This window comes from Madurella fahalii (genome assembly GCF_045866475.1).
Source record: "Madurella fahalii IFM 68171 DNA, scaffold_1, whole genome shotgun sequence".
Classification (NCBI taxonomy): Eukaryota; Fungi; Ascomycota; class Sordariomycetes; order Sordariales; genus Madurella; species Madurella fahalii.
In genome coordinates this window covers 7,990,250-8,017,104 of record NW_027263971.1, presented here as the reverse complement: position 1 = coordinate 8,017,104, position 26,855 = coordinate 7,990,250, and the positions used below count along the sequence as shown (strand labels likewise).

Here is a 26,855-nt window from a genome sequence, read left to right as displayed (position 1 = left end):
GATTACTGGATGGATAAATGAAGAGTTGGCTCGAAACATTGATGAAGGAAAAGGTCATAGTTCGATTTAACGGCCCACATTCCCTACGTGCCTTGTTTTTCGACTCAATCATGAACGAACAGAACGTTCTCCGAAACACCCCCATAGTGCAAGTTCCCGTCCTCCCGGTAAACGACGACACATATCATTATATCGCCAGGAGACTCTGGGACTTGGATGCGCACGAAGTGGGCGGTGCGTAGCTCTGTAAAGCCTCGATTTCGCTTGCCGTGGAGAAGTCTGACAGCAGCCGAACGATTAAAGATTCCGTCTACCTGCATATCCACGACACCATTCAAATCATTTTTCAACAAGACCACCATGTCATTACGACCATTGGAAATCTTACAGACCTCGTGGGAAAATTGAAACAGGAATATAGTGCCGGTAGGTTTACAGAGATTGTTGCGGAGCTGAATCCAGAGCAGGCAGTAGATAGAGGAGCAGTGCGAAAAAAAGGCGGCGGAAAGGCTTATACGACACATCCTCAATGCAAATTGGTGGCAGCATGCGCCTTTAGGTCCAGTGGGACCCAATAATACGTTCGCGCGAGGTTTTTCTCGTGTAGGTGCAGTTTCCCAGGCGGCGGTAATTCCTAATTTGTTCCGGCGAAAGCCGAGACTGACCAGAAAAGAGAGCGGCGCGGTTGAACTCAGTTGAATTCGCGCTCGAACTTTGGCTCTTCATTGGAACTGGGCGCAAACGAAGTGCAGACGTTGCTCAAGTCATTGCAGGAGAGGAGCTGTACCAATGGATCCCGGACTGGTTTCGCCAACCATTGGAGGGCGATGTTTGACTCCCCTTATCGCTTGGATGAAAAACATCTGCTAACTGGAAAGGAGGCCGATCTCGAGGCAAAGCCGGGACACCCGCCAGAGCCCGAAGTAATCAATGACGAACTCCGCACCGTCACAGAGTCACTTCCGACAATCCAAAATTTCATCCGCACCATCCTTTTGTGGCAAGGTCCCCAAGGAGTGAAGGACTTTGACTACGATCGCAGTTTTCCAACCTACTTCACGCTGAGAGACTTGAACCTTATGGGGCGATTTCACATCCGGTGGACAAACAACATCCTTTCCCACCTCCGAGTCTCCCGATACAGAGTTCCGGACCATTTTCGGCCCACCCTCCACGTGTTCCAGCAAGCGAGAGTTCTGGAAAAGTTGGCGATAAAGTAAGGTCATGCTACCCCGCCGCCTGGTTGGCCAACTCTTTTTGAGCTCCAGTCGCTTACCGACCTGATAATCTGCAGTGGTCCTGACTGGTACCGCCCAACAGCTAAAGAAGCTCTATTGACTATGGGTCTTCCCGTTCCAAGGGATGAGATCAACCCCGAGTGGTTCGATTACTGCTGTCGAAACAATCAAAAGAATGCCTACCAGCCAGACAGCCCGCTACTAAAATTTGTAGTGGCCACTCTCCTTTGGGCCCAACCATGGCTGCCACAACAGCTAAAGGAACTCTTGCCACCATGCAACATCGACCTCAAAGTCAAAGACCAGTCAGCACGGCTGAAAACCCGCCGCGTCGGGGAGTTCCGCATCTTCCAGAGTCGGCTCCTCACCCTGAAAGAAGACTTTGACAACGCATCGCCCTGGAGTGTCTCAGCTTGGTGGTACGACAAGCGGAAGGGCCGCGACGTTGCCAGCCTCTGGGCAACCATCTGCTCTTTCCTTTGCGCGTTGGTGGCCCTGATCTTGGCTGCCGTTTCCGCGCTGATTGCAATACTGCTTGCCAGCGAGGCAAACGGCTACGCCCGAACCGGCAACTCGCTCGCATCGCTCGCCAACGACTACGCCAGTAATGCCAGCACCGATGCTGCAAAGTCTGTAGAGGCTATCACGACATTTACGACCATTCATATTGCCGGAACCACCAACTACATCAGCAGCAATATCAACCAGATCAACAATAACGCTGCCTGTCTTGCTGCGAGTCTGTCGTGCAGCATCGTATCAACTGGGTTGGCAGGGGTAACGGGTATTGCCCGCAGTGCAGCTTCCTCCGCAACCGCTGCTGCCACCCCCCTGGTTTGTTGCACCGACACTCGAGGCATTGGATTGTATATATTTCGATGCTACCGTAAAGGCTGCGGCAGAGATATCTTCAGCAGCGACAGGTGTCCAAGCGACGAACATTGGAGGGCCAACTGAGCCCTGGGATGCTGCCGAGGGTGTGGAATCACAGACAACGCCAACACAGACACAGATTGAGGTAGATCCATCCCTTCCAGAGTAGCACTAATAGGGGCTTGCAGAATGATTATCAATATCACCCTTTACCAGTGTTGAAGATCGGCAGAGGCGGACGGCGGTGCATTGGGCGACATTGAACGGACATGAGGCAGTTATTAAGCTACTACTCTGCAGTGGTCAGGTCGACGCGGATGCCGTCAATGGAGACGGGTGGACCGCGCTACGACTGGCAGCGGACAAAGGACATGAAGCAGTTGTCGCGCTACTCCTCGAGAGTGGCAAGGTCGATGCAAAAGCTGAGAATCCGGATGGTCGCACTGCACTACGTCTGGCAGCAGAGAACGGCCCATGAGGCAGTTGTTAGACTACTTCTCCAGAGACAACGCGCGCAACTTTTCCACATCTCTAACGTGGTCAACCGACTCGCGCGGACAGACTCTCGCCAACGCCTTTCCCTCCTTCCGCTGGGTCTTCCCCCAAGCCCCCAATCGCGAGATCGCTAGCGACCCGGGAACAATCTGGTCACAATGGTTTGACGTTTGGAACGTTCGCGATTTCGCCGAACGCGAGGAGTTGCAGGCTGTCGGACTCTGCGAGGTCGTGCCTGCGCTCAAGAAACTCCTCGCGGATGAAGCTGCTCAGCTGGGTGGACGTTGGGATCGGATCGTCCTGGCGGGGATTAGCATGGGTGCAGCGACTGGGGTGCACATTTTGTTCAACCTGGAAGTACCGCCGGAAGGAGGGGGCAGGCTTGCTGCTTTCTTGGGGTTTTCGTGCCGGTGTCCTTTTGCGGGCAGAGATCTTGCCGGGATGAGGAGCGCTTTGGGTCTTGCGGATGCATCGGGTGATGAACGCGTTCTTCGCAGTACGCCGGTCTTATTGGAACACTGCGTGGACGATCCGTTGGTTTTGGTCGAGCAGGGTCGTCGGCTACGGGAGACTTTGAGGGGATATTGTACGCAGGTTGAGTGGAGGGAGTATCCGAATGGAGGGCACTGGTTTAACTCGCCGGATGGCATGGACGACGCGCTGGGGTTTTTAAGGAGAATTGTGGTTGGTGACGCGGATGCTGCGTCGGGTGAGGATGTGGTGATCGATCCGGAATAGGACCGAATCGGACATCATCAGCGAGACTTCGCACCTCATGGCCGATCATTATAGCAAGCCTAAGGTCATCTACACTGCGAATACAACAGACACCGGTCCACCGTCCAGTTCGACGCATCAATATTGCACGTGCTTCTTCGGTTTCGATATATCGTTGAAGTCTCATCAGGTTGACTGTTCCCCGGTGATCGACCATCATCAGGCCTACTCCTCGCAGTCTGTACTCCTGGTTACAGTCTCCCACTTTTCAAGCATCCTCAATGTGTTCTCGCACTTTTCCTTGATCGTCTCCAAACAATCTGACCCAAGAGGAAGCCTAACCAGCGCACCTCGGTCTCTTCCCTCAGCCACGCCCTCCCCACGCACCAAATCCACAATGACCCCAACACCTTTCGCCACATCACCCGGCTGCCGGCCATCCTCCGCCGCTATCTGCGCCAGAAAGCTCTCATAGTCCTCCGTGTAATCCGGCACCCTCGACTCCGCAACAGCCAGATTCCCCGCCGAACAAAGAAACTCCGTGCGAAACCTCCCCGGATCAATAAGCATTGTCCTGATACCAAGCGGCTCAGTCTCCCATCTCAGACTCTCGACCATGCCCTCGAGCGCAAACTTAGACCCGGCATAAGCGCCGCAGAACGGATCGCCGTACCAGCCCGACCGGGATCCTAGAAACACGAGGGTACCGCTTCCCCGAGCCCGAAAATGCGGCAGTACGGCGCGCGTTAGCTTGAAAGGGCCGAAAACATTCGTGTCGAACTGCGATTGGAGGTCTTTGACTGAAAGGTCCTCCCAGGATCCCACGGCGATGTATCCGGCGTTGTTGACGAGCACGTCGATTCTTCCGTGGATATCGATGGCGGCTGAGATGATCTTGTCGAGCGATGCCTGTGTGTCTGTGACGTCGAGTTGTGCTAAGCTGACGCCGGGTTGGGCGGGGTGGGCTATTTTGGCCGTGTTGCGGCTGGTTGCGATGACGAGATCACCGCGGCTGAGGATCTCGGACACGAAGGCCTCGCCGAAGCCGGATGAGCAGCCAGTGATGAGCCAGACTAGTTGAGGCATGTTGGCTTGGAGTACTGAGTGGCAGTGAATGTGGCGTGGGGATTGTTCTGAAGACCGAGGTGTACAGGCACAGGGATCGATTCGACTTGTACTTGCCATGGAGGGCTAGCCTCAGACTCTATCTCCTCGCGTAGCGCCCGAGTATTGGACGTCATCATCCTGGCAAAGAGCTCTACCAGTCTGTCGCCGGTGACTCACGCCGAGAAACTGTACGCTCGGGGAAGACGTCGTGCTGAATGACAAATCGGTGATAGTCCTTATCTCCGGCTGATCCGACTGTGCGAGTTCACACCTACAAACGAACCGGTGTACGAAGGAATGGAGGCAGCCAGACGAGTTTTGTGTAATCTATTCGAGAACGACTGCGTTGCAAAGTCACCGCGTCCAGCTAGTGGCAACCGCGTAATCACATGCACAGTCTGACACATGTCCATTCCTTTTCCCCAAAAACAAGTTTTCCAGAGCCGAGCTCCTCCATCTACTGCTTCTTAGCATACATCGCCGCGATCTGCATCATAGCGCTCATGTCCCCGCGCACCGGCGCATTCACCTGAAACCCATTGACGGCCTCGTTCCGGTACACAGCTGACATACTCCGGCCCTCGACCGCGGCGCCTCCCACCTCGGCATTCACCTGGACGCCATCCCGAAGCTTGTTGTCCGCCGCCTCGTACACATTGGCCGGAAGGCTCGACAGCAAGTTCTTGCGGGCCGAGCTGAGCTCGTCCATTACCCCGTCGAGGGCAACCCGGTCGGAGCTAGCCGTCACCACTACCACTCGGCTCAATGCCTCGATGATGGTGTGCAAGGTTGCCAGCGCGGTGGCTACCTCGGCTGTGTGGAAACCGCGCTGGTACCGCACCTTTGTTAGGAGCTCGCGTGTCGATGTGATTTCGGTTTGGTAGGATTGCATGTTGTTGTGCTTCTTCCGGATGTCGCTATCGGCGTCGTCGAGGAGCTCTGTTGCGTGGGCGGCCACGTTGGGGATAGCGGCGATGGTGGCATCGGAAACGGGAGCGGGAGCGGGGGCAATGATTGCGACATCGTTGGATTTTTCGCTCAGCGTATGGGGGGTGGAACGCTTGGTAGTGGAGACGGTGGTTGCTGAGGAGCTGGTACCCCCAGACCGGCGAGTGAAGTATCCCCACATCTTTTTTTGCTGGAGGGAGAAGAAAGAGTTGTCGAAAGGTGGAAGGTTAACACTGGTAGTTACCAAGGTCTTCGGGCTGGCAAAGATGATCAGCGGCGTGTAAGTCCCGATCTTCGGTGTCGTGCTGTTCAGGGGGCTGGGGAAATGGATGCTGTTGATATAAGGTACCATCCAGACACAACAATCTCTCGGAGGTTCAAATCCGCGGAAATGGGTGTTCGAGATTTGCATTGGGTTGCCCTGCCTGCCTTACCCAACCCAGCCCAACGGGAAGTCCCGCTTCTTCATTGTTGATTGAGATAGAGGACATAGCTATTTTGAAGGCGAATTGCCGGAGCCGAGCCACGGGAATGCAACCAGCTCAAGCAAACTGCAACATGACTTCGCTGTCTCGTGGCCCAACAGGTCGGCACAAACTCTCTGGATGGCGAGCACTGGGGCGGCATCAGGATAGATTTCCTGATGTTGGACGACGCTGAGGTGGGTTGGGCTGCAATTCTGAGTCAATACGTGGACATGAGTGGGGCTACCGCTGTGACCGGTCATTGCCCCTTTTCCGGCTCGGGCGACCCAGCCCATAGAAGGTAGCTTCCAGCCTACCACGATTGCAGGACACCAAAACATGCCGTTCCTGATCTGCGTTCCTCAGGTCCTCTCCCAACAGGGCCTTGGCGTCGACAAGAGCGTGGCCAACGCAGTGCCCCCTCCGAATAAGTGCGCGCTCAGGTAGAGGCATCTCCTTGCCGTCTGTCTTGGCCCTGGGCGGAGATCTCAGTGTAGCACCTCTTTGCAGTTGCTTTAGCGGATAAGCATATTGTTGACGAGCTCGAAATCGTGTAGAATACCGATATGAACGAAATGACATTTGTGAATAAATTCTTCATCCTTCGTGCAAACATTAACCTCCTCCAGGAATCTTCTCCATTACAAAAGAAAGGATAAAGACGCGCCCCGACGCGCAGCCAATTGCCACGTTCGATGCTGTCGCGGCCGAGCACTCCGACCTGTACTCTGCCGGTAGCCGCAGCAACCTTTTCTTATCCGGACCGTACATAACCCATTCTCCGTCCGCGCTCATAGACAACGAACTTGGAGGAGGGTTTCGAGCGCCCGGAAAGTCAACTCTCTTCGTTCCCTTCTCTTCGAGATAACGGTTGCCAAGACCCTCAAGAGCGCTATTTAGGGGTTCACCCGCTCCGACCGTCTGATGGCACGAGCCCGTGACGACATCCCAGATCTTGACCGTCTTGTCAGTCGCAGACGAGATGACCCAGCGGCCATCATACGAGAAGGCCAGCGAGTCAACTGCTGCCGAATGAGCCTCGAGCGCCAGCAATCCACTATCCCAGATGCGGACGGTGCGGTCGTCCGACGCCGATACCACCCGGCGGCCGTCATACGAGAGCGCCACGGCGTTGACACCACTCTCGTGGCCTTCGAGCGCCAGCCGGCACGTCCCCGTGACCGCATCCCAAGTTCTCACGGTACAGTCCTCTGTGGCCGACGCCATAGGATCGCCCGAGAGGGGCAAAACCGACGAGACCCATTCCCATGCCGTGTTGAGGAAGCGAGCGATGCCGTCGCTGGATGCCGATGCAATGAGAGACCCGGTGGGCGAAATGGCAATTGACGAGACCTTGGCGGAGAAGACAGGCTGCGTCTGCAGGCACGCCCCCGTGGCCGCATCCCACGTCTTGACCGTCTTGTCTTGTGATGCTGACATGATCAGGCGGCCGCCGCGCAGGTACCGAGCCGCGATGACGCCGCCGCTGTGCCCCTGCAGTGTGTGCCAGGACGTGCCCGTCGCCACGTCCCAGATTTTGATCGTGTTGTCCTCAGATGCTGAGAGCACGGACCGGTTGTCGGGTGAGAAGGCAATTCCGTTGATCTCGCCGTCGTGGCTCCCGAGGGTGCGGGTATTGATGCTCCATATCTTGACAGCGTTGTTATCGGATGCGGACACGATGGAGTGGCCATCGTGGCCAAAGATGACGGGACACGCATCTGTGCTGCTGCTTCCGTGGATGATGGTCTGCCGGGTGGCCCCTGTGTCTGCGTCCCAGATCTTTATCATGCCGCTAGACGTTGATACAACTGAGCGCCCGTCATGTGAGACCGCCGCAGTGCGAACCGCAGCACCATGTCCCTTGAAGGTCCGCAGACACGCATATGTCGTAGCATCCCAGATCTTGACGGTGCGGTCATCGGAAGCAGATACGAGATAGCGGCCATCTGGTGAGAAGACGACAGTGTTGACCTTGCTGCCATGGCCGTTGAGCGTTCTTGGTGCGCATGCCCCAGCAGAAACATTGCAAATCTTGATGGTGCCGTCGTCCGATGCGGAGGCGACTTGACGGCTGTCGCACGAAAAAGCCACCGAGTTGATACCGCTCTCGTGGTGGCCCACGCACGTATGTTGACATGTGCCCGTCGCAACGTCCCAGATCTTGACACTGTATTTGCTCGGCGCTGACGTCAGCAGGTACATCCAACGGAAAGCAGAGACCAGCGTCTTTGTCATCTTGTCGTTGGACGCGGAAGCAACCCAACGACCGTCCGGGGAGAAGACTGCAGCGTATGCGGTTCCATCGTGGCCTTGAAGCGTCTGCCGACACTCGCCCGTCTCCACATCCCAGATCCCGACGGTGTTGTCGAACGATGCTGTCACGGCCAGCCTGTCGTCGTGTGAGAACGCGATCGAGTTGACTCTGTCTGTGTGGCCTTTTAGCTGCTGCAGTTGCTTGCCCGTAACGGCATCGTGGATGAGAAGACACGATCCATTGCCCGATGCCGACGCGATCAGATGGCCTTGGTGCGAGCAGGCCACCGCCGAGACTTGTCCGCTGTGGCCCTGCAGCATACGCACGTTGAGATCCCAGAGCAGGATGGTCTTGCCACCCGACACAAAGGCGGCCGAGCGTGCGTCATGTGAAAACGTGCCGGAACGGATAGTCGTGCCATTGTTGGAGCCTTCCAGCGTACGCAAGCATGAGCCAGAGGAAGCGTCCCAGATCCTGGCGGAGCCGTCGCTTGATGTAACAAAGACTGTCTTGTCGTGGTGAGAAAATGCCACCGAGCCGACCTTGCCGCCGTGTCCCGTAAGTGTCCGTTGGTGTGCGCCTGTAGTAGCATCCCAGATCTGGACTGTCTTGTCATCCGATGCCGATGCGATCAAGCTGCCGTCGTGGGAGAAGGCTACCGAGTTGACACGACTCTTGTGGCCCCGGAGCGTGAGCGATTCCGCATCCCAGCCTCCCTGCATGGCCGGCCTGAGCGTAACCCAGTCGGGTACATCTGTGGCGAACTGGGTCTTGATGGCGCTACGAGGCGGGCTAAAGAGGAGCGCCGACCTGTAAACTTGGTCGCCGTGGTGCTCTATCGTCTCTCTGTGGTGAGCCAGGAACCGGTGGGCATCTCGGACTAGGATGAACAGCTTGCTCGTCTGCGGCTACAAACCGCCGGTTAGGTAATGGAGGCAACGAGAGGAAAGGAGCGAGGCGTTGCAGAGACTGGACCCACCTGGAACAGGCCAGCAAGCCTCTCCAGAGCACGGATCCCTGCCGGGATCTCCTCCAGAAGACTGAGGGCCTCAACCCAAAATAAAAAGGCCTTGCGCAAGAATTTGTCGACTGACCCGCCTTCTCCAAGGGCTGCCTTCCCGTCCTCTCCATCGCACAAATGATCGACCCAGTGGACGCAAGGATACCACAGGGTGTCCAGTTCAGCCTTGGACATGCCACGGTGCAGCTTGTCGGACAGGAGCTGCATCGACGCTGTCCAACTCTTGCGATGTGCGCCTCGAGCGCCCCCGGATTGTTTTGCCCGCAGCCAAAAGGTTTTGGCGGACGGGTGGATGAAGAAGATGAAGCCGTCTCGTACGGTGAGAATGGACCCGCAGCGCCTAATGAGCTCATTCCAGGATCTTGAAGTAAGCCCTGCGGCGCCAGCACCTCCGGCCTGCCTGACCAAGGGTTCCAGCTCCCGCAGGTTGAGCGGCCGGTAGGCGGCAGCGACTATAACAAGCACGAGTTCGCACATATCCGCCATGTTGGAGCCGCGTATGGCCTGAGCCATGGACTCGTACAGCGAATCGAGAGCCGGTGGGTTCGTTTTCAGGTCTGCCGCGGCATCCATGCTCAGCGCGCGGCAGATAAAAGACACCCACAGAAATGTTTCGCCTGCCTTGGAAGCAAGACGGCGCCGGAGCGCGTCTCCTTCGTCGGAGCCGTGATGTGCAGCGAGCTCCCGTGCCCGGTGCTGAATGTATACGTCGACGGCTGCTGACACATGGCTCGCGTGCCTCTCGAGACTCAACTCTACCACCCTTTCGCGCTCTCTTTCCAGAAGCTCAACGATACCGTACGAGTTGCGGCTTGATACTAGCCATTTGGTACGGCGGCAGGCAGAAGATACTCGGATAATCAGCCTCAAGAAGTCTCGCAAGTCGCCCACGCACTCGCCGCCTGAATCGAGCAAGTCGAGCGCATCAACAACCAAGTACGTGGTGGGCAACTTTGCATCCTTCATCATGTCCTCGAACATGGCTGACAACGCGGTCCAGTTCTGGAAGGCTGCGTCGCGCTTCGAATCCCACTCTCTGCGCGCATACGAGATGAGGCGCGGCTCCTGGCGAACGAGCTGGTAGATCAGGCCACGCAAGACGCTTGTGGCGCTGACCCCGCCCGACGGCACCCGACAGAAATAATAGGCGAGAAGCGCTGCGGCGTCAGCAGTCTCAAGTTTCGTCTGAGAGGCCATAAAGTCGATGATGCCGCAGAGGAGCATCGTCTTGCCCTTGCCGGCATCGCCCCGAAGCCACAGGATGCCCCCTGCGTCGCCACGATACCACTCTTGGAAAGTCGCCGTGTCCAGGACCCAGCGGTACACTGACTCCATCGAGACGCCCTCCGTCTTCTCGATCGATATCTTGGCGCTTCGGGGGTCCGCGTCTGCAGGCCCGTGCAGAGCCACAAGACAACGGTCGTCTGCCTTTTCCCAGCCTTTCCATTTCATGGCGCGTCAGTAGAGTTATTCGTCAAGATTTGGGTGCTTCACCAAGGAAAGAAAGGGAGACATGCCTTCGCTGTGGTAGTGAAAGGCGTCAACTGGTGCGTTGACCTGGAATGAGCCGCCCGTCGCTACATTTCCTATCGTCTTCACCTCGGCCCAACGCGGTGCACTTCTGGATTGTTTTTTTCGTCAGCAAGATAGATCGAAGCGTAGGCAGAGGCAGGGTTGATATCGGCATACCCGGTCGTTTGATCCGATGGTGTCTCCAGTCTTTGCATCGTAGCTAGACTGATTTCAGTTGCCCGAGACAAGGAACGCGGCGATACGACGAGTCTGGGTGGTGAATCCGACAGACTGCAATTTGATTCGGAAACGCTGATGATGGCTGACTGGAAGTTCCGAGTCTAGGGATGAAGCTAAGCGATGTCTTGGCCCTTGGGCACAGTCGCCGTTGGGCACCGTTCCCGAGCAAGCCAGCCACTGACTGCATCCATGGGCATCGATGGGCCAATTACAAACTGATGTGCCCGATGCTAGCATACCACATTGACCGTAGATCTTCTGCCGGTTTGAGTCTCAAGTTTGGCTTACCGACGGGCTCACGCACTCGAGAAATTGGGGATGCTTCAAAGGAAGCTCATTGTGTCTATCCAAATGCTAACTACAGGTCTTCTTTCACTCCATTACTTCCTCCACCGCTCTCACTTGCGGGCGAGACGTGGTGGCCTGGCTGCCATCTTTGACACTTTCGGCCTGCGCCATACGGTTAAAAAATTGCAGGATGGAATCATACGCCCACATAACCGTTCTGAAGACGAGTGCCGTGGCACGTGCCGTCCACAAGAAGAGAAGCATTCCGACAATGATAATCCAAGCATGGTCCTTCCATCCTTTATGCCAGCAAAAGACAGAGAGAAGGCGAAAAACCTCAAACTGCATGCGCATCCTTCTCCGCACAGGATCTCCTTTGAGGCTCGGCTGGTTGGTCATGCCGAGGGCGATGAAGAAGGGCTGGCTAACGTAGAACCACGCTGACAAGAGCACGTTCCACGTCCACGTAACCAAGCCCATGGCGACCAGGACACCAATGAATGCCTTCGAAAAGTCTCCCAGTTGGTAACGGCATACCAGAAACACCCCCACATAGAATAGCAAGGTGTAGCTGCTAGGGAGCCATGCGCTGAACTCAGGCCACCTCCAATACCACTGGCGATGGCTCAAGTCGTCCAAAACATAGTGGAAGGCGAAGGCCACATCGGTCGTGAGTATTAGGTCCATAAAGTTGGTGTTGGTTTGGGGCGCAGCCTCGACAACAGTAACCTGCTGTTTGACCGTCACCTCCTTCGGTTTGACTGTCACTTCCTGCTGTCTGACAGTCACTTCCACACTGTTTGCTGGTTAGCCGTTGCGCGCATGAAGCCTTTCTCAAAGGAAAACTCACTTGTTCGTTTTGGCGGGGGCGAGTGCCATTTTCGACCGGACCTAATAGTCGGAAAGAAACTAGAATATGGATACAGTTGAGTCTTGTGGGATGTCTGTTCAGTTAGACGCTGCAAACATGACTTGGAAATAGGGAAAAGTTTATAAGAACAAGGATCTAGTCCTGTGCACAGTTGTGTACAACCCGGAAGTCTTTGCGCCTTGGGCTTGGAGTCTCGGGGCAACGACCTGCGGGCGGGGGCATTGGGCAATTGGATCCCGCCACTTGGTGCCCTATGCTGGTGGAAGTCACGCTCCACCATTGGGAACAGAGCAAGCGCGCATCAGCTGTCAAGAGCCCCGCCTGCCTGAATGCCTGGGTGGCTGTGCCTACAATCGGGCTTCAAAATTTAGGGCTCGAGAAGGAAGTAGCCAGCGAATCTCGCCCTATGAGAATTTGGTTGGCGGGCATTGGGACCACCACTGCCTTGGCATCCAAGCAGATGCATGAGCACCATCGACCGGCCTGCATGTCTCACCCACGCCGAGCAAAGCTTTCCAAAGAAATCGTTCTGCGTCAAACTCCGCTACGTGGCTGCTCGGCCACGTAGAGACTGAAACTGCGGTGCCCGTTCTGTCGCAACAGGCCTATGTCAGCGGGCAGAGCCTAACAGAGGATCCTGGCGCAGACACTGAGGACAATGCTGGGGGTCCTCCTTGAGGAACACCGGGCTTCTAGATCGGTGAAAATCCGCGCGCCGACTCCCACAATTCACAGGACCAATTCGGACCCAACCCTCTACCCGCCCGTTTCCCTTGACTCCGTGTGGAGTCACCCAGGCCGGCCACTCTTGCCTTCCCCGTCTTGCCTGCCATCTGCGGATTTTGAGGGCCTGCGTGGAGGGGCACAGCAATGCGATGGGAGATCCACACCCTGTCAACCGGGCAACAGGACCGCGCAAAAAGTGGCTCAATTCCCCTAAGAAGGAACTTTTCTTTGCAACGATGCGTTGCCACTCTCGGCCCCCACGTATTCCGTTTATCCTCGAAGACGTGATGCATTAGGCAGCGCTGGGTCAGCAAGCCTGACTAAACATGTTCGTTGGTGCGTCTCGGTAGATACCATTGATCGCCCTATTTTGTTAGTTGGTGCTTAATGTAGCAACTCGCTTGCCGGTGCGGCTCGGAGAGGGGCTGACACGCTACGCTCATTGGGCCAAGGCTGGATGGCTCACAAGGTACACTTGCTCTGTGGATATTGTTGAATAAGCCATACATGCGCCTCGGCGTAAGCCGTAGGTCTTGGCAGTGGCGTAGATCCACCTCTGGGGGTGGCTGGCGTTTCGTCGCTGGCTTAATTGATGCTGATAGAGAGGCACTCGGCTTCTTCCAGACGATCGAGGATGAGCCACGCGACCTCTTGGGTCCTACGCATCAGCGAGCCGACTTTCAGGGAACTTCGAGCAAAGCTAGAAAACCAGCTAGTACAATGGCCGCTGTTCGAGTGCGACTTCATGAAAAGATCCCAGTTAGCCCGCGAAATGGAGTGTCCAGAGGAGGTTCTAGTCAGTGCATTAAAGCAAGCATCTGAAGAAGTAAGACCGATTCTTCTGGAATCGCTATCTGGACGCGCAGCAGTGCCATCCAGTGTTATAGACGTCGCATCTCCCTGGCTGAACGACTCTGCATCTGAATGCCTATGTATTGGCATTTTGCGTATCCTAAGGCATCCGCATAAGGGCTTACCGGACACGATCCTGCATGGCATTGCAGCACGTCTCGAGGATGGAGATTGGGCTGTCCGACAGGCAGCAGTTAAGGCGCTTCAAGGCCGGACTGACGTCACTCAGGAGGCGCTCCAAGGCATCGCAGCACAGCTCGAGGATAGAGATAGGGATATCCGACGGGCAGTATCTAAGGCACTTCAAGACCGGGCTGACCTTACTCAGGAGGCAATCAAGAGTATCACGGTACGGCTCATATATAAAGACAGGGATGTCCGACGGGCAGCAATTATAGTGCTTCAAGACCGGGCCTATCTCAACCAGGAGGCGCTCCAAAGCATTGTAGTATAGCTCGAGGATAGAGATAGGGATGTCCGACAGGCAGTATCTAAAGCATTCGAGGCCAGGCCAACCTTACTTAGGAGACAATCGAAGGTATCGCAGTATAGCTTAAGTATAAAGACAAGAATATCCGACAAGTAGTAATAGAGGCACTTCAAAACGGGACCAATCTCATTCAAGAGGCAATTAAAAGCATTATATTATAGCTCGAAGGTAAAGGTAGGACCTTCCGATAGGTAGCAGTCAAAGTGCTTCAAGGCTAGGCCGATCTCACTTAGGAGGCACTCGAAGGCATTGCAGTATAGCTCGAATATAGAGATTGTACTGTCCGATAGGCAGTAATCGAGGTACTTTAAGGCTGGACCAACCTCACACAGAAGGTGATTGAAGGCATTGCAGTACAGCTCGAAGATAGAGACAAGAATGTCCAACGGGTAGTAATTGAAGTGCTTCAAAGCCAGGCCGATCTCACTCAGGGGGTACTCTAAGGCATCGTAGCATAGCTCGAGGATGGAGATAGAGACGTCCGATAGATAGTATCTAAGGCGTTTCAAAACCGAGCTGACCTTACTCAGGAGGTAATTAAAGGTATTGTAATACGGCTCGAAGATAGAGACAAGAATGTTCGATAGGTAGTAGTTAAGGTGTTTCAAAACCGGGCTGACCTTACTTAGAAGGTGCTCCAAGGTATCGTAGCACAGCTCGAGGATAGAGATAGGGATGTCCAACGGGCAGTATCTAAGGTGCTTCAAGACCAGGCTGGCCTTACTCAGGAGGCACTCGAAGGTATTGCGATACGGCTCAAGTATAAAGCCAGGGATATCCGATAGGTAGCAATCAAGGCGCTTCAAGGCCGGGCTGACCTTACTTAGAAGGCGATCGAAGGTATTGTAGTACAGCTCGAAGATATAGACAAGAATGTCCGATAGGTAACAATCAAGGCGCTTCAATTCTAGGCCGATCTCACTTAGGAGGCGCTCCAAGGTATTGCAGTACGGCTCGAGGATAGAGACAGGAATGTCCGACAGGCAGCACTCGAGACGTTGATAAATCAGGTAATACTATCGTTGGATATCCTCAGCTTATATATTAAACCCCTCTATAAGGCTTTACTGCAGCGAAGCTTCAAGGAACACTTATTCTGGTATGCTTCGGATAGCAGTTTTATAAGGGTCGGTGTTAGGCATATTTCCCTAAGTGGGAGGCAATATATCTGGAAGGAAGAGGTGGTGAAGCTACTGTTAGAAACGGAGGCGGCTATTGTAGTGGAGGATGGAGACCGATGGTCGCCGGTACACTTATCTGCTGATAACTAGGAGGAAGCAGTAGTGAAGTTATTACTGCCAAAGCTATAAACAGTGCTGGAGCCAAAGTAGCAACTGATTCCACAAATGATCTAACTCTAGTGGAGGGCACTAGGGATTGTGACAGATGATATATTAGAGGAAAGCAACCGGTCCAACCTTGGACTCGATATCTTCGATAATCCATTCCATCGGTGTGATATAGGTGAGGTCCGTCGCCGCGTAACAGCTTCCCAAGCCTGCATCAAGGATCTCCCAACTCGACCTTCCAAGTCAAAGATAGGAGCCAGAGTCGCCTTCCAGGGAAAAGAAGTTTTGTTTGGCCAGCGTAGCAATCGCGCCATGTAGAACAAAGCCCTTGCCTATCCGCTCAATACTTTGGATCTCGTTACTGACAGCCTATGTTAGCTCCGTTGGTCTTCCATACTTTCCTACCACCCGAGCATTCCCAAGTGTAAAGGTGCCTTGTAGTTGTAGTGGCTTGGCGAGCCGCTCTTGGCTGGGGTGGTACTGCTGCATAAGTCTCAGCTGCCCAAGGGTGATGTGGACAGTACCGCGTTGCTTAGGCTCCTAGAGAGCCGCCCCTTGTCCAATGCAATCAAGGCATAGTCCGGCAGCCAGTTGCAGTCGCTGTATTCCGGCCGCTGGATTGCTTCGCAGGGGGGGGGGGGGGGAAGAGAATATGGCCAATGCGGCAGGAGCTAAGTTCCTAACAGCTGGCTAAGATGGGTACCGAGTTTCAGGTAAGCGTCCTTCCTGTCTTGAGTGGTACATGCCGCCAGGCTTTTCTCTTGCAGGTTGCATGTCACCTCGTACGTTGTCTGACCAGTGGCCATACGTGTCTCCTGTCAAAAGGATCATGTGCCAAAGGATCAGGATCACAGGATCTAGTGTAGGAGCCAAGCCCATATACTCTATTGAGCTAAGGAAGACTGGCAGCTAACTGCGCCACGGTACGAACGTCATCCTGTACGCGTATCTCGTCTATAAAAGGAGCAAACTCTCCAGCAAAGATAGACGGACAGAGGAGAGGAACAGAACACAAGAGGGACAATCAACACAATCAACACAATCAAGACAAGACACATAAAAATCCTGAACTGTCATTTCCCAAGATTCAGAGGTGCCGTGTTTCCGACATCTCCCACATCATGCGTATCGAGGAGTTCTATCATCGACAAGAATTCGAACTGGTCCCCTATTGCATGAAGGTGTACTGGAAATGCCGAACCACGGAGGGCGATGATCATATGGTCTTTTGTCGGCAGCGGCAGGTTGGTGTATAGGTGACGCGTAATCCGTCCTATTCTGCTATCTGCTATCAAAAAGGGGCTATAGTTAATATAGTACATGCGACGACGTGTAAAGCATGGTGACTCGTCACATAATAATAAAGCTCCTCGCCCGTACTGGGGGGCTCCTGGAAAAGATGGATGATGTCCATGACGTCTTCCGGCCCGATGCTCTGGTTTTGCATTATCTGCGTCCAAACCGCAGCGCATGACCGTTGTTGCATGTCTGCGGCTGGCTCCACCACAGTCGAGTGGGACTTGGTGATGATGTCTATACGTTGCAACGGATCCACCGGATCCTTCTGTTTGCTCAAATGAAGGGTCTGGGAGAAACTCTCGCTTTATACTACTTAGTTCTCGCCACTTATGCAAATGTTGACAAACATATCTTTGCCACTCACCGGCGTCTCAGACGATTTGACCAGGACTGTACACCTACCCGAGCTCCCGCAGTGGACACCTTATGCCGCACTAACGCCCGGCAGTCTTAATGATGTATGGAGGAAGCTATCTGTAACTCGTACTGCTACAGTAGGCTTTTCTTCCCACGGCCGCTTTTGGTTGTAAATAGGTCGAGTTTGGACGAGGAGTTACGCCCCGCATCATAGGAAAAAGCCCCCTGCCACAATTCCAATAACCCATCCCATCACCTTCACCGACCGAACACTACCAGCGCTCTTGGCTGTCCCAGTCCCACTCGCCGCATCGCCTTGAGCTATAGGAGTCGTAGACCCATCCCCATCATCGTCATCTCCGCCTTCCTTCCGACATAAGGTTTTCTCCTCGCTCTCGACACAAGCCAACCCCTTCGGGCACGATCGTGAACCGGAATCGTATCTGCCACAGCAAACTTCATCTTCTCGAAGACCGTGGCTGGCGCTTCGTGAGACTAAGCTCCCTTCTACCGTGGCCCGTTCAGAGTCACTCTGAAAAGCTTGATATATGTCTGCTGAGGTGCGGATCCCTAGACGCGTCTGCAGCACGTTCTCCCGATTGCGCGCGTCGGAGTGGTAGAACGAGTCGGACAGGTCTGGGAAATATAGACCCTCTCCGTTCATGCCAGCCCCGATATTTTTCCTAACTCTATTTCAATATTCATCGTTGAAAATAGTCTCTTATTTCGACCGGTAGTCTGTCCAGTACAGTATCCCACCGTTTTCTCCCCCTTCCCTAGCTTGAACACCCTCCTCTTCCCTAAAAATTCAACGACTTTACCTCAAAACCCTGGTTGACACTCCTTTAAACCCTAGACGGTCATTCAGATCGCTGCATCTTACCTACCTAGCTCGTTATATACAGTATACTTATTACAAATCTTAGATACGAAACGTCTCTGATAAGTACCTTCTACGTTATATCTGACGACCGGCTTTATACTTCCCTTCTTAATCAAATACACCTATGATTTCGCCGTTGTGAAAACCAAGCCGTTGTAGGCGTATATAGATTCATGGCTCTTTATCCACTTGTTTAGAGAACATTCCTACACTTAGTTCTGGAGCCAGTCCTCAATATCAATATTCTAACTTCCTCTGCCAACCTTTTCGCCAGCATGACTCGACAGCTGAACTTCTCTAGTATTATCTACCTACGTGATTTCATTGACACCATTGTAGACGATCTTAGTCGCGATACTCCGAGTTAATTGAGATCTAGTCAGGCATTAATATCTTCGAAGAAGATGATTTCTATAGTCAGAACATCGTTATCGAGCTAATTTACGTATATATCTATATATATCTGATACGAGAATAAAGGGATATATATATCCTTAATACGTTATTTTATACCGATCGTCGTTTCTTAGCTACTTCCTTGGAAGATAGTATTTTAGAGATCAATATATATTCTTTCTTCCTACACTGCTTTACCCAAGATAGGGTGTGCCGGACCTTCTACTGCTAAATACATAGGAAAAACCGTGCTACAATAGCCGGGTGAAAAAACCTATATCAACAAGTAATAGGAAACAACACTAATAGACGCCAGTTAGTTGCAAAAGAAAGGAAGGCCTTATACAAGGCCCTGAAGACTTTCAGTCTTCGGCTTCAGATTCGTCCACTACCTCCTCCTCTTCCTTAGCCTCTTCGGCTTCCAATTCTAGCCGTCGGGCTAGGCTGTACTCCATCAAACGGCCTGAATCCATCAGCCAGCCTAAAACCCTCCTTAACAGCCTGAGGTTCCGGGAGCTCTGGCCCTGTAATATAAGGCTGAGGTCCCGGTGAGTTCGAATTTCTGTCCTTGGCCAAGTCCTAGGCTTCAGTGGTATCGGGCACCACACAACAAGGTGCTCTACTGTTTCCCGGCCCTCCCCACAGCCACAGTAGGGAGTAGGGAGGTTTGGAACTCCCTGCCGAAAAAGGAAGTCCCGGAAGCCGATAGCTCCCGTTCAGGCTTGCACTAGTAGGGAGCTCTGGGCTTTAGTAAGGTCCTGGTGCTTTCGAAGAGCCTTATTGGTAAAAAGTAACTCAGGAGGGTCTTCATCAGCTAATCTAGTAGGCCGATTTCTAACCTCCTTTTTCCAACGTACTTCCCAAGTCCTACCTAATGCCTCTTCGGCTATAAGCCTCTGATCTAACCCCTGGCTCTGATTCTGGTCCTGGCCCTGATCCTGGGTCTGGGCTTGGCCTACCCACTGGCTGATGGTAATAGCGGCTTTTTCTGATATTGTCAGCTTTTGTAGTAACGGAGCTCTACGGCCTCGCCTTCGTCTCTGGAATCTCCTATATAGCCTGTTACAAGCCTCTTGGATCAAGGAGCTTAGTGGGCGCCTTGGGGCCTCTCGGCCCTGCCTAGCTTGTAGAGTGGGGGTCTGTAGCCGAGTTTCGAAGTCGGCGAGTCTCTTGTTGAGATATAGATCCAGCGGTAGCACCCAAGTCTCTGTCTCTAGGTTCCGGATAGGGGTAGCCTTATAAGCCCCGGCTACTATCCTGAGGCTTCTTGACTGGGCTTTGATCAACCTCGCTGCTATACCCTGGGGCCGGCCATCGACTGTTGTAGGCTGGTGGTAGTTGGTAGCTCCAAAGGCTATAGCGTTCCGGATACAAGAAACTAAGGCCCCTCGAAGACAAATACCAGTACTATATACGAAAGCACTACTCTACTACTATTCTACGTCTCTTATATACTATTGCCGACCTCTTTAGATCTCGTAACTCCAGTTATTTTCTCGATATATATAATCTCTGGCTAATTAACTAAGCGAAAATAACTATAAGATACATTACAGTATATATATAATTATATTTCCTAAAATAGTTTTAGTTTCTTTAAAAACTCTTATAAATAACTTTATCCTAATAGGCTTTTATAAGACCTTATTATATTTATAGGGAGAGATTATATAATTTAGTTGATAGTACCTTCTAGGCTTTAGTCTCTAAGTATAATTGACTTGTATATATATATATATATAGAATTGATCTAATTATATCTTTAATAATCTATAACCTTAGATCCTTGCTATTAGTCTCGATCTAGATATAAAACCCTTATATAGGATTAACTATACCCTAGGAACAGAAGACTAACAAGCTATCCTACAAAGAATAGACAGGTTATAGTTATAGACCGCTTGGAGGATCTCATTAAGCGGTTTAATAAACTTAATATCGAGTAGCTGATCCTAAAGAGGTAGCTCTAAGTCTAAAGTATACTATTCTATATCAGGAAGAAGCTTAGAATTTAGATATCATTCAATTACGTCGAGACTAAGTAATTGCAAAACGTAATAGCATAGTAAAGTACAAAATAAGGGTTTTCGTCTATCTCTTAGTAAATACTCTCTGAGCGAGCTATATAGCTCGATGTCAAAAAAGCTTCGAGTCAGCCGTCCATCTAGTATAATGTATATAATCTAATGCAATATTCTAGACTACCTTACTACTTAGGGTATATTACTAGCGTAATAGTATTAGCAATAAACTACTATCAGCTAAAAACTCACTACTTAAGATATCTTATAAAGTATATAGAACAGGCTACAGACTATATACTCACGATATATACTAGACAAAATCTATAAATAGCTATATACTTAAGAAGCATAATACATTGAACGGTAGAGGAAGTAGGGAGTTTTCTAGACCAGCTTTCCTCTAATCAATATAACCAATATAATATCTACTCAGACCTTTTAAGCCTCTATACCGTATTTAGTACCAGTAATACTAGAATCTACGGGATTAATATTATACGATTATTCTACTTAACTTGAGATACTAGAACTACGAGATATAGCAGTTAAGAGATATAGTAACTAGCAATGTTTTTAGGTTAGCGATAAAGTTATAAAGGTAGAATATTAGAAGGTTTGTGATTTAACCCTGGCTGATAATTTGGACCTTGAATAAGTGTATAAAGATTAAGATATCGGGTTTTATATTGAGAATGGTATAAAGAGAGATATTATATGGCAGTTTGTTAGTGACATCGAGATATAGACTAAATAACAAAACTTCTAAGACATAGGTAGTTGGTTGTAAGGACTATACGAGCTATACTATATAGCTTAGGACGTATTAGGTAATTAAGACTACTCTATCCTTATAGGTGATGTTGATATAGTATAGGAGAATATAAATTGTACTAGTATATATATATTGATTATAAGAGGAGTATTCTAATATATCAGTTTTCTAGGTCTATATGAGTAGCATCGAGTGGTTTTGTCAGTTATATACATCGATTGTATAGGAATATTATATCTTTAGTTATAACAATTCTGAGGTAGATATAGTGCCGTTGCTAAAGAGGTAGTTAGAGAGGAAGGACTGCGGTAGGTATCTAATGGTGATCAACAATACTGACGATATATAGCTTGTTAATGGACTGGGAGAGTTTGGATGGTATATTCCTAAATGTATATACGGGTCTATTCTTATGATAATGAGGAATAAGGAGGTAGACTCGAGGCTTATAAAGGGTGGACGACTAATCGAAGTTAAGGAGATAGAAGATAGTGAGTTAAAAGAGCTATTCGAGAAGAAGCTCGAGGAGGATAGAATTGATCCTGGTAACTTATCTATACTTTTAGCTCGGCTAGAGCACTTGCCATTCATACTAGTCTAGGCAGCTACTTTTATATAAGAGAAATCTGTATCGATTAGTAGATATCTCGAGCTGCTAGATAAGAGTGATTAGGACTTTGTAGATCTGCTTAGTCAGGACTTTGAGACGATCGGACGAGGCTCAGAGATATTTCGAGTAGTGACAGAGGATTCTATTATTTGATTAGATCTAGTAGTAGAATACCTTTACAGGCAAGCTTCTCTTATTTATATACCTCTTAGACTAGTATGCTATTCTATTAGAGTTCCTATCTAGCTATAGTAAATAGTAGTTGGAGTAGTAGGTAAGGGGAGAAATATAGCTTACGGAGGTCCTAGGGGTCTGAAGGCGTTTTCTTTTGTGGTAGAGGAGAAGGATTATAGGTTAGATATGTACTGGCTTGTATAGTTAGTGACGTGAAAGTAGCTCATTGAGAAGGGCAGGATAAGGTACTTTGCTAGTTAGATACTATTGACGGTATTATACTACTACCTATTTGGGTAGTATAAGAACTAGGTAGTATATAGCGTATATCTTATATATATATATATAGTATTGGGTGGTAAAAGTACTAGTTTAAGAGACGAGAAAGTCGGAAGGGCAATTATACTCTGTTATAAGATTCTTCGATTACTGAGGCCAGTAGAAAGATACTGAGAGGTTCCAGCTTGAGGCTATTGAGCTACGAGAGGAAGTTCTCAGGGCTGATTATTACGCTAACTAGTATAGCTAACTTGGTGTTAACGTACTAGAATAGGGCCAGTAGGAGGAGGCTAAAGAGCTATTTATATAGGTAATAGAGATGAGTAAGGCGAAGTTTAAGATTGATTATCTGAATACGTTAATTAGTATAGCTAACCTAGTATCGACGTACTGGAAGCAGGGCTGGTAAGAGGAGGCTAAGGCTAGAAGTATAGGTAATGGAAACTTGTAAGGCGAAGCTCGGGACCGATTATCCCGATATACTGAGTAGTATAGCTAACCTAGTGTCGACGTACCAGAAGCAAGGCCGGTAGGAGGAGGCTAAGGAGCTATTTGTATAGGTAATAGAGACTCGTAAGGTGAAGCTCGGAGCTGATCATCCTAATACACTAACTAGTATAAACTATTTTATATTTATATAGAAAGATATAGGTTGTTACAGAGATATCTTTGGTTTATTATAGACTTGCTTTAATCTCGTAACAAAGTATTAGGCGTAGGTTATCTATCTACTGTATCTACACTATCAACTCTAAAGGTATAGCTAAAAGAGAACGAGTAACTACCGATATAGTAGTTTAATTATTAGGATAACGTATTTGATAAGCGAGCGGCGAATATAAGCGAGCGGCGAATTTACTACCACTCCACCACAACTATCCTCAATTACACAACCATAATACTAGGAAATAACAATAATTGAACCAGAAATAGATGAATCAGATGATTCTTCAGCCTCCTGACACGTACGTGAATTATGGCCAGGCTTGCCACATAGACCACAGCACCGAACCTTCGTACCAGACCCCCCTGTACCACGACCATTTAGCCGTGTTTCCTGGACTAACTGCTCATCCACAGCCTTCTGGTCCAGTAAATCCTGTACCTCTTGTACGGTAAGTGACCCTCCAAGCCGTACACGTGTTTTTTTGGCCCTCCGTCTCTTACTAAGCCCCTCATTGGCCTTGCGTAGTAAAGAGATCTCCGTACGTAGAAGAGCCACCTCGTGCATTACGGCCATTGTACCTTTGGCCAATTGGTCCACAGCAGCCAGCATAGGTGTTGGAGAACTGCCTTGATGGTTAGATATCCGGCCTTTAATAAGGTCTGTCTGTGAGGTGGCCTCTCGGGGGTTCTGTGGCGTCTGGGATAGCCAAGGTAGTGCCGTATCTGGGCTTGAGGCTGGTGGAGTTGGAGTTCGGAGCCGTATATCCATCTTGGAAATCACTCTTTCTGGGTCGTACGGTATAAGGCCGGCTCCAGCAAAGGCGCCTTGGATATTCTTGTCGGTAAAGGAGGTAAAAAATGCCTCTTTGAACGCGCAAAGGAATTCCAACTTGGTGATGTGCGTGATATACATACGCATAAGTTCCTCGATTTGTTGGCCGTAAGCCCTCTTCAATGGCCCAAAACAACCAATATCTAATGGTTAGACGAGGTGCGAGGAGTGTGGAGGCATACAAAGCGTAATAATACTGTGTTTCTGGCAGTAGGTTTCGAATTGGTCGGAATGGTGGCTTTCGTGGCCGTCGAGGACTAGGAGCCGGTATTTGCCTTTCGTACGGGATGCTGTATGAAGATTGAAATGCCGAATCCAATCTAGGCCTTTCTCATTGGTAGTCCAGCCGTTATCGGTTGTACCGATATACCAGGTAGCTGGAAGACCACACTCTCGATACCAGCTCTCCTGGTGATATTTCCCTTTTAAAAGGATGAATGGTGGGATAGCCCAACCTTGGGCATTCACTCCTTGGATAACTGTAGCCCACTCACGATTACCAGGCTGGACCTTTTTGGCCTTGCTAAAGCCATCAGAGGTAGTAACTACCATACCAGTAGTAATCATACCCATCATAAACCCAGTCTCGTCAAAGTTATACATATCCTCGTCAAGGATACCGTATTTGGCTTTAGTGTTATATACAAGTGCAAACCACTCGCAAATAACCTTTGGATCTTCACATTTAGCCCTTTGGTAGTCGTATTTACGCGTAAAACGCGTCCGGAGTTCTGGTTGGCGTTTGACAAAGTTGTGAGCCCAGCGTTTACCGACAGGGGGGGCGTCGCGTTCGCGTAGTAGTCGGTTGGCCATATCTTCCACAAAACAAAGCCGAGGAGGAAATGCACGTATACAGAGCTCACTTATATACTGAACAATCGTACTCTCCTCTAGATCCGTAAGTTTGCGTGAGTTAGCTGGTATATCGCGTCGTGAAGGCCGACTAGCACGTCGATAGCGAAGTGTTGTTTCTGGAACGTTGTAGATATTGGCTGTGGAAAGAACATTGGGTTTTTTGCTGTTTTGGATCGATTTGAGAGCCAAGAGTATCCTGGCTTCTTTTGAGGGGGTAGCCATGGCTTGTTGTGGTAGAATTGAGGATTGAAGGTGGAGAGTTCGCGTCGCGGGGAAAATTCGCTGCTCGCTTATATTCGCCGCTCGCTTATCAAATACGTTAAATTGAACTGTTAATTAATTTTATCTCTAGTAGTACCACTATTCTAAAGTAGCTAAAATACTGACAAGACTAAGTGCAACTACAATTACCAGGTAGATAGGTATTTTACTCGTGTAAAGGGGGTTGTTCTGGGAACACGTTGAGGGAGATGGACTACGATGTCTCGGTACCGAAAAGGGTTCGATCAGTGGGCAATAGCTTTACGAACAGCCTCCTATTGTCATTGACTATACAGAGACTGATCCTTGCGGATCAGAAGTGCCCCGTGTGAGAGAGTTCCCTCACGGGGTTCTTATCTATCCTGGTACAGTGACATCATCCACCGTCATTCGGCCGGTTCTCCCGGTCTGGCCCAGAGGGCTCTCGTTATAATTTATCCTCCCCTCTGTAGAACCTGTCCTCAGGTTTACATTATCTGAACTCAGGGAAGGGTAGTGGTTGGGATGACATCGGGTAGGTATCGAGTGCTGTTCGAACCGCGCAAAGTTGGATAAGGATTGAAGCGCTGTATCTCATAGGGCTCCTGAACCGCTGCATCTCACAGGGCTCCTTTGCTCCGGAGGTTGTGTGGTAAGAAAGAATTGTGACCTTGGTGAGGGGTGATAAGTTTTTGTACTCGAGGGGTTTTCGGCAAAATTTCGGTTGCTGCCCGGGTTTGGTGGGGTGCGGCTCTGCGGTGCCGGTGCTCCACTTTTCCGGCTCCGGTGCGCGTTCCGAATTATCGCCAAATTGCCCGGGTTTCCGTCCGATTTCAAGCATCATTCTTTTTGTAGAACTTGAATAGTGTATACGCTCTTGCAATTGTGTGGCTTGTGCACAACTGCAAATTGTAGACGTGTATTGACCCTCTTCACTCGGGTATAAATACCCCTCTTCTCTCCTATCTTTTCCAAAACTTTTCTTCTTTAGGCCCTCTTCTACGCGTCGTTTCGTTCGCTTTTCGCCTTGCTCCTACGCGTGGTTCGTTGCCTGCCTTCGCCTCTCTCTCTCTCTCTCTTACTCTCTTTTTTCGTCGTTGTTTCAGCCGCTTTTCCGTTGCGATGGACGCTTTCGCCGCCTCTGCTGCCGAGGTCACGCTGTGTATGAAGTGCATTTGCTCGGCACTTAAAAACACCAATCCTCGCTCCGGCGAGGTCCTTACAATTGACTGCTCTTTCGAGTAGTCGACCTCCTCGCGTTACTCCTACTACAATATAAAGAAAGAGTTGTATGCGCCGGTAAGTTATATATATTCTTTAACTGATTAGCGGGGAATTTGTTGACGATTGTAGGCTGCTGCCGGGATAGTTAGCGACTCCGTCGACCTTATAATTCTCGTCGATGCGGCTTATGCTATTGTCGACTATCGCGTAGAGGACGCTGAAGGCGAACTCGATAAAGAGGGTAATCGCCCTTAAGTTTCTATACTGTCTTGCTATAGCTATAAGAAGATTGCTGCCGCCGCTAAAGATCTGGTTAGGGCTTTCGACACCGCCGAGACCACTTATCGCCGCCAATTCGGTATTTCCGGTACTACTAAGCCGTCTTCTATAAGTATATTTATCTCGCTTGTCTTCGTATACAAATCGCTGATATTTCGATAGCAAGCTTATATAGCATATTGCTCTATAGTCGTACTGTATAGCCAACTCCGCCTGCAGTAGTTGTCCCGCTCTAGCCGGAACCGTAGCTATAATGTCGAGGTCAGTCTCAATTACTATATTTCTATTAAGTCATCGCTAACTTTTTACAGTATGAGTCTAAGGTATGTATCTAGGAGGTACGGTCTGTCGCTTATCTGTCGTTTAGCGATATTGGTTTCGTAGGTTGGTCGGGTACTAAACACCGTTTTCTTAAGAAGGTTAAGGAGGAGATCGCTGCTAATGTAGAGGATGCGGAGGCCTAGCAGGTTTGGGTAGAGGTAGCTCTTGACTTAGAGCTGGTACCGACTTTAATCTTCTGAAGTTCATATTGTTTTCGGGGGGTTTTTCTAAGGTATTTCAGTTGGAGTTGGCGTCT

General features: G+C 50.5%; 6 protein-coding genes across 6 annotated transcripts; 2 read left to right on the top strand and 4 right to left on the bottom strand.

Moving 5' to 3' along the window:
- Window positions 1-110: 110 nt before the first annotated feature.
- Window positions 111-2,280, top strand: MFIFM68171_02244 (uncharacterized protein; the record flags this gene model as incomplete). The annotated part of the gene is made up of 6 exons (XM_071057666.1): window positions 111-234; window positions 304-426; window positions 774-829; window positions 879-1,216; window positions 1,295-1,977; window positions 2,036-2,280. The coding sequence occupies 6 exons, from the start codon at window positions 111-113 to the stop codon at window positions 2,278-2,280; spliced, it is 1,569 nt and encodes a 522-aa protein (XP_070913767.1).
- Window positions 2,281-2,585: 305 nt separating this feature from the next.
- MFIFM68171_02243 (uncharacterized protein) lies at window positions 2,586-3,344 on the top strand (the record flags this gene model as incomplete). Its single annotated transcript, XM_071057665.1, has 1 exon — window positions 2,586-3,344. The coding sequence occupies one exon, from the start codon at window positions 2,586-2,588 to the stop codon at window positions 3,342-3,344; it is 759 nt and encodes a 252-aa protein (XP_070913766.1).
- A 204-nt stretch (window positions 3,345-3,548) lies between these two features.
- MFIFM68171_02242 (uncharacterized protein) lies at window positions 3,549-4,409 on the bottom strand (the record flags this gene model as incomplete). The annotated part of the gene is made up of 1 exon (XM_071057664.1): window positions 3,549-4,409. One exon carries the CDS (start codon window positions 4,407-4,409, stop codon window positions 3,549-3,551), a length of 861 nt encoding a protein of 286 aa, XP_070913765.1.
- Window positions 4,410-4,887: 478 nt separating this feature from the next.
- Window positions 4,888-5,559, bottom strand: MFIFM68171_02241 (uncharacterized protein; the record flags this gene model as incomplete). Its single annotated transcript, XM_071057663.1, has 1 exon — window positions 4,888-5,559. The coding sequence occupies one exon, from the start codon at window positions 5,557-5,559 to the stop codon at window positions 4,888-4,890; it is 672 nt and encodes a 223-aa protein (XP_070913764.1).
- Window positions 5,560-6,457: 898 nt separating this feature from the next.
- Window positions 6,458-10,572, bottom strand: MFIFM68171_02240 (uncharacterized protein; the record flags this gene model as incomplete). Its single annotated transcript, XM_071057662.1, has 2 exons — window positions 6,458-9,007; window positions 9,079-10,572. 2 exons carry the CDS (start codon window positions 10,570-10,572, stop codon window positions 6,458-6,460), a joined length of 4,044 nt encoding a protein of 1,347 aa, XP_070913763.1.
- A 672-nt stretch (window positions 10,573-11,244) lies between these two features.
- Window positions 11,245-12,039, bottom strand: MFIFM68171_02239 (uncharacterized protein; the record flags this gene model as incomplete). The annotated part of the gene is made up of 2 exons (XM_071057661.1): window positions 11,245-11,956; window positions 12,011-12,039. The coding sequence occupies 2 exons, from the start codon at window positions 12,037-12,039 to the stop codon at window positions 11,245-11,247; spliced, it is 741 nt and encodes a 246-aa protein (XP_070913762.1).
- Between the last annotated feature and the right edge of the window lie 14,816 nt (window positions 12,040-26,855).